Below are 16029 nucleotides of genomic sequence, written 5' to 3' on the forward strand. Positions count from 1 at the left end.
TCACTGCCTCCTATACAGTGTTACAAACCTCTGTCCATAGTTCTTCAGGCATTCTGTCTGTCAGATCTAATCTCTTGAATCTATTCGTCACTTCCACTGTATAATCATAAGGGATTTGATTTAGGTCATACCTAAATGGTCTAGTGGTTTTCCCTAGTTTCTTCAATTTAAGTCTGAATTTGCCAGTAAGGAGTTCATGATCTGAATGACAGTCAGCTCCCAGTCTTGTTTTTGCTGACTGTATAGAGCTTCTCCATCTTCAGTTGCAAAAATATAACCAGTCTGATTTTGGTATTGACCATCTGGTGATGTCCATGTGTAGAGTTGTCTCTTGTGTTGTTGGAAAAGGGTGTTTGTTATGACCAGTGTATTCTGGCAAAACTCTGTTAGCCTTTGCCCTGCTTCCTTTAGTACTCCAAGGCCAAGCTTGCCTATTACTCCAGGTATCTATTGACTTCCTACTTTTGCATTCCAGTCCCCTATAATGAAAAGGACATTTTTTTTTTTTTTTGGTGTTAGTTCTAGAAGGTCTTGTAGGTCTTCATAGAACCATTCAACTTCAGCTTCTTTGGCATTAGTGGTTGGAGCATAAACTTGGATTACTGTGATATTGAATGGTTTGCCATGGAGACGGACAGAAATCATTCTGTCATTTTTGAGACTGCACCCAAGTACTGCATTTCAGACTCTTTTGTTGACTATGATGTCTACTCCATTTCTTCTAAGGAATTCTTGTCCACAATAGTAAATGTAATGATCCTCTGAATTAAATTTGCCCATTCTGGTCCATTTTAGTTCACTGAATACCAAAATGTCGATGTTCACTCTTGGCATCTTCTGTTTGACCACTTCCAATTTGCCTTGATTCATGGACCTAACATTCCAAGTTCCTATGCAATATTGTTCTTTACAGCATTGGACTTTACTTCCATCACCAGTCACATCCACAGCTGGGCGTTGTTTTTGCTTTGGCTCAGCCTCTTCTTCAGTAGCATATTGGGCACCTGCCGACATGGGGAGTTCGTCTTTCAGTGTCATATCTTTTTGCCTTTTCATACTGTTCATGGGGTTCTCAAGGCAAGAAAACTTAAGTGATTTTTCATTCCCTTCTCGAGTGGACCACATTTTGTCAGAACTTTCCACCATGACTCATCCGACTTGGGTGGCCCTACACTGCATGACTCATGGTTTCATTGATTTAGATAAGGCTGTGATCCACATGATCAGTTTGATTAGTTTTCTCTGATTATGGTTTTCGTTCTTTCTGCCCTCTGATGGATAAGGATAAGAGGCCTGTGGAAGCTTCCTGATGGGAGGAAACTGGCTTTAGGCAGAGCTGGATTCAGGCTTGGAGGTTCTCGTCAGTCTCTACCTATCTTGCCTTAGCATTTCTCTGTCTTGGCGTTATTCTCAGGCAGGCTGTCCTCTCATGGACACAGAGATGGCATTTATGGCTCAGGATGTCCGCCCTGCTCCCTCAGTGACTGTAGCAGAAAGATGTTGACCCCAAAAGTAGCTGCCACTCATCATGGAGCAACCGTGATGGATGGAACTTGGGTTATCAACCCATCTTTCAACTGAGCCATGGTCAGGTAGAGTCCTCTCGGTCCAGTGCCCATCCTTGGAGGCATGGGGAGCTGGGGAGACAAGGGATCAGGACTGGCACCAGTTCAGGCTATCGGAATGGAACAGAATTGCATGGCTGGTTGGGAAGGGCGGTTAGTTCCACATAGCGATGCTGGCAGACCAGAACTAGGGGCATTCCATCTAATGGGAGAATCCAGGTGCTGAAGTACTGTGCTGCTTTAACAAGCTGTGATGAGCTGTGGTTATTACCCCTAGAAAGATACCCATGGCACATTGTGTAAGTGAAAAGAGAATTTCATAAAAGAATAGGTACAGTAAGATCCAGTTTTGGCTTGAGGATTAAAAAGGCTCCATGAGTCTAGAAAAAAAGGAGCCTAATAGTAGTTATTTCTAGGTGGTAAAATTGATGGGTGACATCTTTCTTTCCTTCTATCATTCTCTATTGTCTGAGACAAGTCATACACTGCGAATATTTCTATTTAAAGGAAAGACAAACTTGTCTATTGAAGTTTTGACAGGACTTGATGAGGTCATAACTCGGTAGGTGAAGAGGAGAGAAGGAGATGATGGGTTTTCAGAAGCTGGCATCCCCTGGACTTGGTGACTGGCCGTGGGGCCGCAGAGGGAGGCCAGCTGGCTCTGCAGTTTCTGCCCTTGGTGACCAGGTGGCATGAGGGTCCCCAAAGCTGCAGGGCCAGCTGCAGTTAGAGGCTGGCAGGCATCTGTTAGAATGGATTTTGTACTTCTTAGAGATGTTTAGAACTGACTGTTTGAAAAATCAGACCTGGGAGAATTTATGCCATTGAAAGAAGGCTCAGTTTGACTTAATAAAAATTGTGAATTGCATTTCCAAATAGGCCATTATGACTGCCTGGTGAATATGGTGTATCTATCCCTCTTTTATTAAGTAGTTGGTAAGCTTCATGAGGCCAGAAACTCATCTTTATGTTGTAATTCCTCAAAACCTAGCACATAAAATTGGTTCGCAGAAAGAGTCCTCTAAAATGTGTGGCAAGTCAGGAAGATCCCCTGGAGAAGGGAATGGCAACCCACTCCAGTATTCCTGCCTGGAGAATCCCATGGACAGAGGAGCCTTGTGGGCTATAGTCATGGGGTCACAAAGAGTTGGATATGACTGAGTGACTGACACTTTAACTTTTCAAACCAACAGTAATTCTTTAAAAAAATCATTGCAGCAGTCAGCTCAGAAACCGTGTCCCTTCCAGTTGCTGCATATAGGAAAAATCAGCTTGGTTCCATACACATATAACATAAGTTGCTCAAGAAACTGAGGAAAGACTCCATATTGTTGTTGTTCAGTTGCTAAATCACGTCTGACTCTTTGTAACCCCATGGACTGCAGCACACCAGGCTTCCCTGTCCTTTGCTTTCTCCCAGAATTTGCTCAAGTTCATGTCCATTGAGTCAGTGATGCCATCCAGTCATCTCATCCTCTGTCACTCCCTTCTCCTCTTGCCCTCAATCTTTCCCAGCATCAGGGTCTTTCCTAGGAAGTCAGCTCTTTGCATCAGGTAGCCAAAGTATTGGAGTTTCAGCTTCAGCATCAGTCCTTCCAATGAATATTCAGGACTGATTTCCTTTAGGATGGACTGGTTTGATCCTGCAGTCCAAGGGACTCTCAAGAGTTCTCCAGCACCACAATTAGAAAGCATCAATTCTGAAGACTCCATATATATATTTATACTTTATTGTTCTTTCATGTATATCCTAGTCTGCCTTATAAGATTATTTTCCTGTAAAGCATGTTTACCATTATGGTTCACAGAGTCCAGAAAATAAGATACTTGGCATCTGAAGCTGTGTATTAAAGTGCTTTAAGGAGGTTGGATTCTGGGAACAGCTGGTCTGACTCTGAATCCCAATGTTGCCATTTCCTGGCTTGTCAACTTGGATAGTTTAAGTGACTCTCTGTTTTCTCATCTGTACAAACATGTTATAAGGTTTTTGTGAAGATATAATGAAATGATCACTATAAAGCGCTCAGATTGTCAGCTATTTTTTTTAAATCTCATTTGTTTACCTCCTGGGATGGAGTGATTTCCAGAAGTACAGGATTTCCTGTGTCTCATTTATGATGGGATTTCTTTGATTTACCTTGAAATGTAAATACCCTCCCTTTGAAGCTCTCCCAACACAGCTGAAGTTTGTGTTCCCTTCTGAAGGCAAAGCAAAAAACAAAGCTTGGCCTGAGGGTAGATCTCCACAGAAAGATCTTTGCAGATCCACCAGCCTGCACTTGTGGTTTGTGGTTTTCTATACTCAGCTTCAGGAAGGAGGCTTGTGTCAGATGGGGGCTCTTGAAGGGCTTCTCACCAGGCAGACACCCAGCTCCTTGGAGGCCAGGCATACCTGCTCTGTGATTACTTCCAAGTCCCCCGCTGGGCAGATCTCAGGTGAGCATCTGCTCATGTTGCAGACTGTCGGTGTCCCGGGACAGGTCCAGTGTGGCCTGGAAAGAGACATGGCTGATCTGCCTGGTGCTCATAAAATGTGGCAGTGTGTTTGTAAGTGCTACCGTATTTCTCCTTAAGTCTCACTTGAGCTGCTTAAATGGCTCCTGCAGGTTGTCAGTCCCCAAGCTTATACCTGAGGACAAGAAAAGAGTTGAAGTAAGGTGTGTGGATGAAAACTTAAGCGGAGAGCTTGTATGTGTAATTCTTTCTTCATACAGTGTCCAAGTTTAATACCAAATGACCAGTCATAAAATGGTAAAAGCTCACCATTCCCCACAAGTTTTTTTGAGTAGATTGTTTACTTCCCCTCCCTCTTATTGTTCAAGCTGTGGGGAATCTTTGATGCAGAAATGTAAACAGGCATATTTTTTAATATAAACAGACCTATTTTTTTTTCTTCTTGGGTCTTGATGATCATTTTCTTTTTGAAAGCACCTGAGTACAGGATCTATTTTTCTAACCTGTTAAGTGTTTTAGATGCTAGATTATCTCATATTTTAAAATGGGCCCACCGAGAGACTAGAGAACGGAACTGCAGAAACAAATACTAAAGCATGGAGCTTTAGTCACCACATAAATTTTCTGAAGACAAAACCACAATTTCAACATTTAAAGCATCAGATTCTATTTCAGAATTTCTACCATGGATCAAAAGTTTTAGAAAGAGATTTTTTTTTTAAACTGTCTTATCAGCATTTCAAATGCACACAGGCTCTCTGCCCCTCCCCTAAACCCCGTCAGACCCCCTCCTCGCCAGCTCTTCCAAAAGGGGGAGAAGTAAAAAAGCGACCATTGCCTCTTGTTGGCAGTAGAATTTATTCAGTAATTTACTTTCCAGCCAACTGCAGCCATTGCCATTGCCTCTGGGCACTTGTTCAAAAACGCAGAAATGAAATAACAGATTGGCCAGACCGCACACAACTCCCCAGTCACAACCCTATTATCTCCTCATTCTGTCACCCCCATTAAGCAGCAGCCTGGGAGACAGGATGGTGATCACAAGTATTTATGCAGCTCGTTCACGTCCACGGCTCAGGGCTCTCTGCCCAGCTCCCTCGTTCATCTTCTTGCGGGTGCCTGAGGGGGACCCGGGCCTTCAGGTCCCTGAAGCATCTTAAAGGGCTTCTGTGCCCTCTTCCTGTCGGGGAGACTCCTGAGAAAACCGAAACAAGACACGGGAATCAACTTCCTCCTCCGGTTGTGGGTTGTCAGCCACCCACCTGTGAATGAATAGGGTGGGAGCATCGCTGTGTAGATTTTATTAAATATTCAGTCTCTCTCCATTTAAGTTATTTTTCATTCCGTTCAGGTCAAAGTCGTTGCTTTTCCTGTGGTGGGGCCTCTGCAGCATTGTCATCGTCTGCAGAGTTCTCTGGCCAGATGTTTGGAGAGGAGAGAAGGGCTTTCTGTTTCCTCGAGAGAGGCTCTTTTCTGATGGTTGCCTTCTGGTGAAATTCCTTTTTAAAATTATGGACACGAGAGAGAAATGTTTGCGGAGGGTCTGGGCTTGCTTTCTCCCTTGGTCAGGTGTTAAAACAGAGAAGTTTTAGGGACTTCTCTAGCAGTCCAGTGATTAAGACTCTGCACTTCCAATGCAGGGGTTTGATACCTGGTTGGGGAACTAAGATTATCCCACATGCAGCATGGCCCAAAAAAGAAAAGAATGAATAAATGAAAAAAAAAAAAAAAGAAGTTTTAGAACTCAAATGATGAATGATCCAGAGGAACATGCCTTTTCTCCTCCAGAGTTGTCTGTCTTGGAGATCAGACGTGGTTTCTTAGGTTGGTTGACTTTTCAGAAGTGGTTCACATCCCAGTGAGCTTCACCTTTTATTCTGTCTTCGTTCCATCCATCCATGCAGAATTACATCTTTCATTAGTGAATGATTCTTAGAGGCAGTGCAGAGTGGGGGTGACGTTGCCCGGTTCACTGGACGGTGAGCACAGCTGGAGTCGGAGGAGAGCGTGCAGGGTCTGCTGACCCTGTTGGGGAGCGTGGGCTCAGCCCTGCTCCCTTCAGATTTCCAGCCGCTAGTTGGTGTAACCTGGATGAGGGCATTTCTTTTGGGAGCCAGTGTCTTCGTGCTGAGGAAACAGGATGGAGGGGAGGGCGCAGCTGAATGGTTTTTAAACAGATGGACTTTCCACTGAGAAAAGCAGGGTTGGGCTTGGGTTCATCCATCCTGGAGAGAATTAGTTCTCTGTGAAGGTGGAGTTGGGGCTGGGTGGGAGCAGACCGCCCCCTTGAACCCCCTCCCAGGTAAAGAAAGAACAAGGTGACATGAAAACATTTAATTATGCTCGCGACAGCTTGAGTGAAATTGGTAATGGTTGGTGTTTGTTCCTGCTGATTGAATTTTAACTGTCCCGTCTTCTCCACCCCAGCTCACACTCCAGACAACAGCTTCCTGGGCTTTGTGGTCGAGCAGCACCTGAACTCCAGCGACATCCACCACATCAACGAAATCAAGAGGCAGAACCAGTCACTTGTGTACGGCAAAGTGGACAGCTTCTGGAAAGTGAGTCGGCCTGCGTGCGTGCCTCTCGGTCGCAAAAGAAACTTGCCGTGTAATTCAATTCAGCTTTGATCCAGGGAGTAATCAAGCCAAGTGCCCACAGCTTAACAGGGTCTGCTTAGAAATAAACAAGAACATGTGGGGATTTGGGCCGATGGGTGTTTAGGTGTCTGATCAAAGCTATACCTGCTCGTCTGTACAGTGGCTGCCCCGCAGGGCCCGTCATCCTTTGCATGTGGAAAGTGACATGTGTCGGCTCCTCTCCCATCCTGGGCTTGCTCCCGGAAGCCCGGGCCCCTCAGAGGCCGCATGCGTTTCTGGGGCAAGGCATTGCACAGGGAGACCCTTTGCCTAGTGATTCGTTTCCTGGGCCTTCTGTGAAATGGTTCGTAAGGGGGGGCAGCTCCCTTTGCCTGGGGAAGGCATTGGCCCTCACATCCTCTTGGCTTTGGTCACTAGTGTGATCAGTACTCAACTAAACAGGGAAGGGAGATGCCTGCCGGGGCTGACGGCAGACAGTTTACTTGAGGACATCTTGGTTGCAGCAGCATTCTTGGCCACAGGCTGAGCCAAGTTTTCCAAGAACATTGGATTGTTGGGCCTTGGAGGGCCCCTTGGTTCTCCTGGTTGATTTCCAGGCCCCGTCTGAAAAAGATACGATAAAAAAGGAACTGGATTGGGTGTGTGACCTGTCCACATGGCATGCAGATCCTCTTATAAGGAAGTCTGCCTTAGCATGCGATGTTGCGAGTTTTTGGAAGATATGTTTGTACAAGACAGAACAGTCTCCAGGACTTGGAAAATATGCGTCTTCCTAAACATAAAAGTTACTCGCTTTCTGGAATGATCAGGGACTGTGGTGGTCTGGTCCCATGTCTCCCTTACTCAGGAAGTTGGAAGTCTGACTGCTGAGGGAGCACCAGTGATGTACACACAGAAGATTCCCTTGCTCTCAGTTATCTGACCCGTGATGTACACACAGAAGATTCCCTTGCTCTCAGTTATCTGACCCGTGATGTACACACAGAAGATTCCCTTGCTCTCAGTTACCTGACCTCGTGTTCAGAAAAGGGAAAGCCCTACCACCGCCTCTTCAGTTCTAAGTGCTAACTATGTGGAAGGGACAACACGTCAGCCTATTTCCAGGGAAGCTAATTTATTTCCAGATAACTGCCTTTGCTGTAAACAGCTAGAATCCTGTTTTGGTTTAGTATAGTGGTTCTCCGGTGGGGACATCGGGCAATGTCTAGGGACAATTTTGGTTGTCGTGACAGAGGGTAGGGACCCCTGGCATCTACTGGGTAGAGGTGAGGGATGCTGCTGAACCCCCCAACAGTGCACAGGACAGCCCCACAGCAAAGAACTACCTGGCATAGAATGTCAGTAGTGCCAAGGCTGAGAAACTAGGGCTGGTTAACAAGATTTATTTCCTAATATATTATTCCATGTGTTCTACTCTCAAGTAAAATAACATCAGCTGAGATTATAAATGGTTACTTAAGATGTTCCCCTGAATGTATACATCTTCGTTCCCTTTGTGTCAAAATCCGATCCTTGTGAACGGAGCATTTTTCAGTTGCCATTCCAGTGAACTTGGGTTTAAAAGTGCATGTTGGATATTGTCATTCTCTGCTTCATTGTAAAATACGTGGATCGTAGTAAAGTCTTAAAACCTTTCAAAGCTGGTTTTAGTAAGACTTGAGCTCTTAAAAAAAAAAAAAAATGTAACTCCCTTCTCCCTCCTGTACCTGCTCAAAAGAAATGTAGTTTGTATGTCCACGTGGACTTGAAACTACATTGGTTTTGGACCCAAGTGCAGCTTCCTCCTAGGTGCTTCTGGCAGCTTTTTCAGTTTCAAAAGGGTCTTCCCAGCTGACTCAGTGGTTAAAAAAAAAAAAAAAAAAAATACACCTGCCATTGCAGGAGACGCAAGAGACATGGGTTCAATGCCGGGCGGGAAGATCCCTTGGAGAAAGGCATGGCAGCCCACTCCAATACTCTTGCCCAGAGAATCCCATGGACAGAGGAGCCTGGCGAGCTACAACCCATGGGGTCACAAAGAGCCAAACATGACTGAGCGATCTAGCCCTAGAAAAACAAAACAGTAAATTGGTTTTGAAAGCTTTTCAGCCACCTTTCTTGGACAAAGTAATACTGCCACTTAGAAAGATAACTCCCATGATGCCAATCAGAATCCTAAACTACTAACCGTGTTGGCCCAAGAGATTTGGGGTGTGATTTGGAAATCCCTCCAAAACTCCACAGGTTACCTGACCTCCCACGTGCTGGAAGTATTACAAAAGATGGAGTAGCAGTGTGTCTACTTTAGAATTTGAATGCCAGAAATCTGGGATATTGTTTCCATTTTAATGCATTATAACTGCCCAACATTCTTTGATGGGAAAGGCCCCAGAAGACAAAAAATACCGTAAAGTTTTCACATAAATTCAGGACATCCTCTCAGGCTTTTGAACACGGCACAGTATATGAGAACTTAGCTTCCTCTTTCAAATCTTCCTCATCCTGCAGTGCCTCGTGGGTGTTTATAGAAATCAGACACACCCTTTAAGTGCGGTGTTTTTACAGTCACATTTCCAGAGTCGTGTTCAACACTGACTTCAGCAGGAAGGTCAGTGAATTTTTTTCCCATCCCTTGTCCCTTTCTCTCCTCCCACCCAGCACTGCTGGGAAGGGAAGTGACGCCGTCAATCCTGGGGGGTTTGGGACTGCAGTGAGTGCTTGTGGGCAGGCATAGGTTTGGACCTGATGACTCAGGAGGTCCTCGCTCACCCTGAGATTCTAGACTCACTGAAACTCTGAAGATAGCTGCGAGGCTATTAACTCCTACTCCACACACTCCCCACCTTCCAAGGCATGTGATTAGGGAATGCCACCCCATGGCCCCTCCACCCTGGGCTGATTGGCCCAGGGGATTGTCCTCTGGCCCGAGGCAGCCCCAGGGCTCTTCAGTGGTTGGCTGCCCTGACTCTGGCTCAGAAAGCCACACTGGATCGATGGAATTCTTCACGTGACATTGGAAATTAGAGGGGCAGTGAGCCATGGGGACAGAAATTGAAAGAATGTGTCCAGTGTTGTGATGAGGCCAAGGCAGAAGCCTTCCAGGAGGCCAGAGAGGAGGAAGCAGGACCAGTTTAGAAAGGGAGAGGGTGCTGTCAAGAGGATGATGGGGCAGAACCACGGGGAGGAGAGGTCCCACTGTGAGAGCCGTGGGGTACCTTGGCGGCGGGGGCCGGAGGGTGCAGGTTGGAAGGCAGACAGGCAGAAACCACCCATGCAGCCTGGAGGCAAAGAAAGAGAAAGTAGCTGCTAGAGCTCCTGGAACTTTTCTTTGTGTGTATGTGTGCTTGAGCGTGTGCAGTTTTAAATTGTATTTATTTATTTATTGGTTGTGCTGGGTCTTTGTTGCTGTGTGTGGGCATTTCTCTGGTTGCGGCAAACGGGCTGCTCTGGTTGTGGTGCACGACTTCTCATTGTAGTGGCTTCTTGTATTGCAGCGCACGGGCTGTAGATGCAATGATTCAGTAGTTGCGGCTCTCGGGCTTTAGAGTACAGGCTCAGTAGTTGTGGAACATGGGCTTAATTGCCCCTCGGCAAGTGGAATCTTCTTTGACCAGGGATCGAACCCGTGTCCCCAGCATTGGCAGGCAGATTCTTACCTACTGGACCGCCAAGGAAGTCCTGGAAGCTTTCTTTTTCTGGATCATACATCTCTATCTCATTGTGTTCCCTTGTAGTATTCTGGGTTGTTTCTGTTCCTTATTGTTATGTGAAGGATACCTTCTAAGATGTCTTCCCTACCTTCCAATGCCTCTCAAGAAACACAGTCTGTTAAAACTACAGGCAAAGGAAGAGTGGGCTAACTCTTCAGCTCTTCCCTGATTCATGGTGGAGTTACCCTTTGGTCTTCTCCTGATGCTATAATACATAGTGGAGAGGTGACTGGGAGAGAGAGGACCTGCTATCTTGAGTCAAGAATCCCAAAGACACCCACTTAGAAAGCATCATTCCCCAAGACCCTTAGCATCAAATAAGATTGCAAAAGCCTGATCCCAAGTACAAACCTCTTTCTTAGCCCAAGAACCCACAGTTTTAGATTATCCTCATCTACCTATGGGGCAGTCTGGTCATTGTCGTCAGCTGATACTTGTGCCTAGAAAGAGAAAAGTCTGTCCTGTGTGTCTTAATTCAGAGTCCTTCAGCTTCCTGTTACCTTAAGTCATCAGGGAGTAAAAAATAAGGTAGTTTCCTAAAAGTAAGAGATTTTGAAAATTGTAGAAATTAAGTCATTGAAACTTGCTTAACTCAATTTTTCATTTTCATGTTTCTTAAAAATTCATCCTGAGCACAACTGCATCTATTGATCTACATCAATTTTTATATTGATGGTAGGTCAACATGTTACATACCATGATATTTGTATTACTTCTTGATACACATTTGCTACTGAAGTAAATGTCTTGAAGAACTGGCTTTGAGCCCCTCTGAGAAATAGCCTCTAAACAACAAGCTGGAGCTCAGATGTAAGCCTGCAGTTCACCAGTGTGCGAAATAGTTAACCTCTTTGAGCCTTAGGTGCATAACCCGGGAGATGGGAGCAGTAACAACTGCTATGTAGGGCAGGGCTTCTCAGCCTTCAGAGTGCAAGGGAACCACATGAGGTCTTGTAGAAGATGCTCACTCTGATTCAGACCTTCTGGGGCAGGGCCGAGATCCTGCATTTCATACAAGCACCCAGCTGATACATAGGTGAGGTTGATCAAAGCACAAGGCCTTGGGATGTTTGGGGTTGTGAAGAGTGCTGGCCTTGAGTAGCTGGCCAGTCAGTGAATAGATAATTCCTTTTTCCTCTTTACTTTGGCCTTTCTGCTGCTCCTGTCAGGCTGCCAGCTCTCATGTTACTTTTTACCCATGCTAGTTACTCATTCCACTAGCCCCCCAGGCTTACCTCCCAGTAAGCACATTTGCAAAGTGTTGCTCCTGCCAGTCTCTGGCGCCTGACCCCTTCAAGTGGGGTAAGCCCATGGTCAACAGTGGACTCTCCGAGGAGGCAGAAAGCCCAGTACCTGCCTAGTCATCTGTCACCCTGGTGTGTATAGTTGGTGCCAGGCAGTAGGGCATAGTGGTCAACAACATTGATGTGAAGCCAGACAGCGAGGTTCAAATCCTGCCTCTGCACCCCAAGGCAAGTTGCTTAACTTGACTTGGCTTCGTTTATCATGGGAATGACGACAATAGGGTTTCTTCAGTGATTAAATGCAGTAATGTATGTAAGTGCTTAGAAAAGGGCCTGGCACAGTGTAAGTCTAAATGTTTGCTATTATTAACATAATTATTGGGGTCAGCTTGGAAACATAATGAGAACTGATGGAAATATGAGGTCATGGAGGAGCTGGGGTTCAGGGTAGGACTTGTAAGGAACTGCATTTACAAACCTATTCTCAGGTATTCAGATTCCAGTTTTTAAACTCTGTCGGCAAACTCTGGCCCTTGAGCCAGTTCTGTTTTTGTAAATAAAATTTTACTAGAGCATAGCTCGTTCTAGTTGGGACTCCGCTCTTCCAGCGCAGGGGACACAGGTTTGATCTCTGCTCAGGAAGCTAGGATCCCACATTTCTGGTGATGTGCCAAGAAAAAAGAAAGAAGTTAAAAAAAAAAAATAGAAATTGTGATTCCCATATGGAAAAGAATATGAAAAAGAAAAAATATATAGGTGTATCTGAATCATTTGCTATACACAAAAACTAACAAGATACTATAAACCAACTATAAAAAAAAAAAAGACCATAGCTACACCTGCCCATTGTCTATGGCTGCTTTGGCACTAAAGTGGCAGAGTGGTATAGTTGTGATAGACACTGTATGACCATCAAAGCCTAAAATGTTTATTATCTGGCCCTTGATAGAAAAGTTCGCTGACCTCTGAACTACACCATGTTCTTTGTAAACTGAGTCTGTCTTGAAGGACACATTTGGCCATCAAATCAGGATCTCATCAGGTCTTTTTAGCTGTTTGAGGATTCTTGGTTATATTCTGTGTAATTAAGGCTGATGGATAAGCAATCCATGGAAAATGAAGTGTGACTTTACTAAGATCTGTGTTACTGTAAAGATGGAATCCCCAGCCCTGGGTCTGACATCTCTTGATAGTAGGCAGTCAGCAGAGGCTACCACTTGAATCAATAACTAACACAATAATAAGTGAAACTGAAAGTCGCTCAGTCGTGTCCAACTCTTTGCGACCCCATGGACTATACGGTCCCTGGAATTCTCCAGGCCAGAATACTGGAGTGGGTAGCCTTTCCCTTCTCTAGGGGATCTTCCCAACCCAGGGATCGGACCCAGGTCTCCCTCATTGCAGGCGAATTCTTTTACCAGCTGAGCCACAAGGGAAGCCACAACGCTATCCTGAAAGAGGGCCTAATATTAGTGCAGAGTTTACACTTCTCTGGGCCTTTCACAGCCATTATTTAGAGAGTGCATGGTAACTCCATCTGAGGTATCAGCTGTCACTTCCTTCACCAGCTTGCTTTCTAGCACAGAAACCAGCTCAAGGAGATGGATGGAGGGGTGTGGCCCATGGCAGGACCAATCCAGAACCAGGTCAAGGGTCCAGCCTCCCGCTAGGAAAGTGCCTTCTGGCTGCCACTTACACTCGGAGCTTGAGCAGTGGGAGTCCATGCTTCGAGCAGGATTCAGAAGCCAGGAAGCATGGGTGATATTAGTGCACTGGGCAAACATTAACATAACAGGTAAACCATTGCTCCTGGGTGCTTACCACACACAGAGTCAGCTACAGCCTCACAGCCAGTTCTACAGAGTAAATATGTCTGATTAGAGCACGTTCAATTGTTTCTGGCTCCAGACCCTGGGGCCTGACTTGCCCCAGCCCTAACCTGCCTGGCAGCAACCAAAGTCAGATAGCCTCATAAGAATTTGGAAAGTTCCTTTTTATCTAGATGACAAAGACTGTGTGCTCTTTTTATTGTTTTTTTTTTTTTTTTATTATTAAGTATAGTTGATTTTGTTAAGTATAGTGAAGTGTTAGTTTCTGCTGTACAACAGATGGAATTATATATATATATATATGTGTGTGTGTGTGTATATAAATACACATTCTTTTTCATATTCTTTTCCATTATGTTTTAAGTAGGATATTGAATTTAGTTCCCCATGCTCTACAGTAGGACCTTTTTGTCTATCCATCCTGTATGTAACAGCTTGCATCTGCTAACCCCAACCTCTTCCTCCATCCTTCCCCAACCCCTGCTCCCCTTAACAACCATTAGTCTGTTCTTTATAAAAGACTGTGGTTTTAAAGGTTCCCCTAAAATGACACATAGTTCAGTACTCCCAGGCCCCAGGGTACAGGGAATACGGTGATTTTTTTTTTTAACTTGGAATATTTATTGGGATTCCCTGGTGGCTCAGAGGTTAAAGCGTCTGCCTGCAATGCAGGAGACCTGGGTTCAACCCCTGGGTCGGGAAAATCCCATGGAGAAGGAAATGGCAACCCACTCCAGTATTCTTGCCTGGAGAATCCCATGGACGAAGGAGCCTGGCGGGCTACAGTCCACGGGGTCACAAAGAGTCAGACATGACTGAGCAACTTAACTAACTAACTATAGTTTTGTTATCACATTTCAATTATTAAACGATGAAATTTCCAAACGGATATCCACAGAACTGCCATTTTTTCCATAAAAATGTAACACTACCACGGTTGCTTCTCACATTCAAGGTTTACCCCATATTCAAGTTTCTGATAAATCAACTAAAAGTTGAAATTCTGTCTCTGAGGCATTTCCTGGTGAACTTGGCAGTGCATTAGAATGAGATGATATTGCCTTTAATCTGTAATAATCTTTAAATGTCTGTATGTAATTAACAGCCATTCAAAACACAAGTGCAAATGTGCAAATGAGGGAGAACAAAACAGTTATGAACATGTAATTCATCATACAGGATATAGATCCCTACAGCTACCAACAGAAATGTGCCACAGCCTTTCCCTTCTCTCTTTTAACTTCCTGCCCCTTTTAATCCAGTCTCCACACAGCAGCGGCCCATGTGATCTTTTTAAAAATATAAATTGGATCGTGTTCCTCCTTTCCTCGAGTCCCTGCGATGGCTTCATTGTAAACTTGGAGCAGATTGTGTTTCCTGTGAAATCCAGTTTCCATGAGGATTCAGGCTCTGCCAGGCTGCTCCCTGCCCCAGCTTGTCCCAACCCTCACCTCCAGGGGCCACCGTGTCCCATGTCTATGCTCTCAACCAAATGTCACCTCCGCCCATCTCAAACACAGCATCCTCTCCCCCACTTCTTATGTAAATCATTTTGTGACCATATACTTACCTTTTTCTGTCTGTCTCTTCTTGATTGCTAAGAAATGAAGCAGTTTGGGGACAGGAATCATTATTGATGGTATTCTACCCAGCACAGTGCCTGGCACACGGTAGGCATGCAGTACCTACTGGATGAATGAATCAGTCTCCTTTTGATTTCTTTTCACATTGATTTGTCTGTGCAATTTAGGGTACGACTTGGAAGATTCCAAGTCTCTCTGGCCCCGAGGGACACGGGAAGGAGGGATTTAAGGGGGAAGGAGTGGAGGTACTTGTGCAAGCTCCTCAGACCACCAAGTGTCAAGAGGTTTTCAAGGGACTTCTCTGGTGGTCCAGTGGTTAAGACTCCGCAATTCCACTGTAGGGGATGTGGGTTCAATCCTTGGTCAGGGAACTAAGAACCCTCATGCTGCACTGCACAATCAAAAAAAAAAATTTTTTTTTTTTTTTTTCCAAAAGCTGTGGTGCAATTAGCAGTTAGAGAGCCTGGGAAGAGGCTGGACTATCTGTGGCATTTTGAGGAGCACTTCCAGCTTCCTTTTCCTGCTTTCTCCCCCGGTGGCTCGGTGGTAAAGAATCTGCCTGCCAATGCAGTGAGATGGGTTCAATCCCTGGGTTGGGAAGATCCCCTGGAGGAGGAAATGGCAACCCACTCCAGTATTCTTGCCTGGGAAATCCCATGGACAGAGGAGCCTGGTGGGCTACAGTGTGTGGGGTCGCAAAGAGTCACACATGACTGAGCGACTAAACAATAACATGAATGAAGAAGGTACTGGTAAAAAAGATTGATTTATTGATATACGTAACAGCATGGCAGACCTTAAAATAATTACACTGAGTGGAAGAATCAAACATGAAAAAGAGTCTATACTATATGAGTCTTTGTATATAAAACTCTAGAAAATGCAAACTAATCCATGGGGATGGAAGGCAGATGGCTGGTTGCCTGGAAGAGGGGTGAGAGAGGTGGGCATGTCTGCTGTCTTGATGGTGGTGATGGGTCTGAGTTATATCCATATGTCAACACTTACAAGTTGCACACTTTAAATATGTGCCGTTTTTTTTCCTTGGAGGAGGGGCAAATATTT

At 45.1% G+C, this 16029-nt stretch overlaps 1 protein-coding gene across 1 annotated transcript in view; it reads left to right on the forward strand.

Moving 5' to 3' along the window:
• MGAT5 (alpha-1,6-mannosylglycoprotein 6-beta-N-acetylglucosaminyltransferase) overlaps positions 1 to 16029 on the forward strand; it is a 387153-nt gene that overhangs the window by 274645 nt on the left and 96479 nt on the right. Inside the window, exon 11 of the mRNA XM_043488382.1 lies at positions 6447 to 6580. Coding sequence (XP_043344317.1) covers positions 6447 to 6580 — 134 coding nt within the window. The remainder of the gene's footprint in view (positions 1 to 6446; positions 6581 to 16029) is intronic.

Source organism: Cervus canadensis, chromosome 15, assembly GCF_019320065.1.
Source record: "Cervus canadensis isolate Bull #8, Minnesota chromosome 15, ASM1932006v1, whole genome shotgun sequence".
NCBI classification, from domain to species: domain Eukaryota; kingdom Metazoa; phylum Chordata; class Mammalia; order Artiodactyla; family Cervidae; genus Cervus; species Cervus canadensis.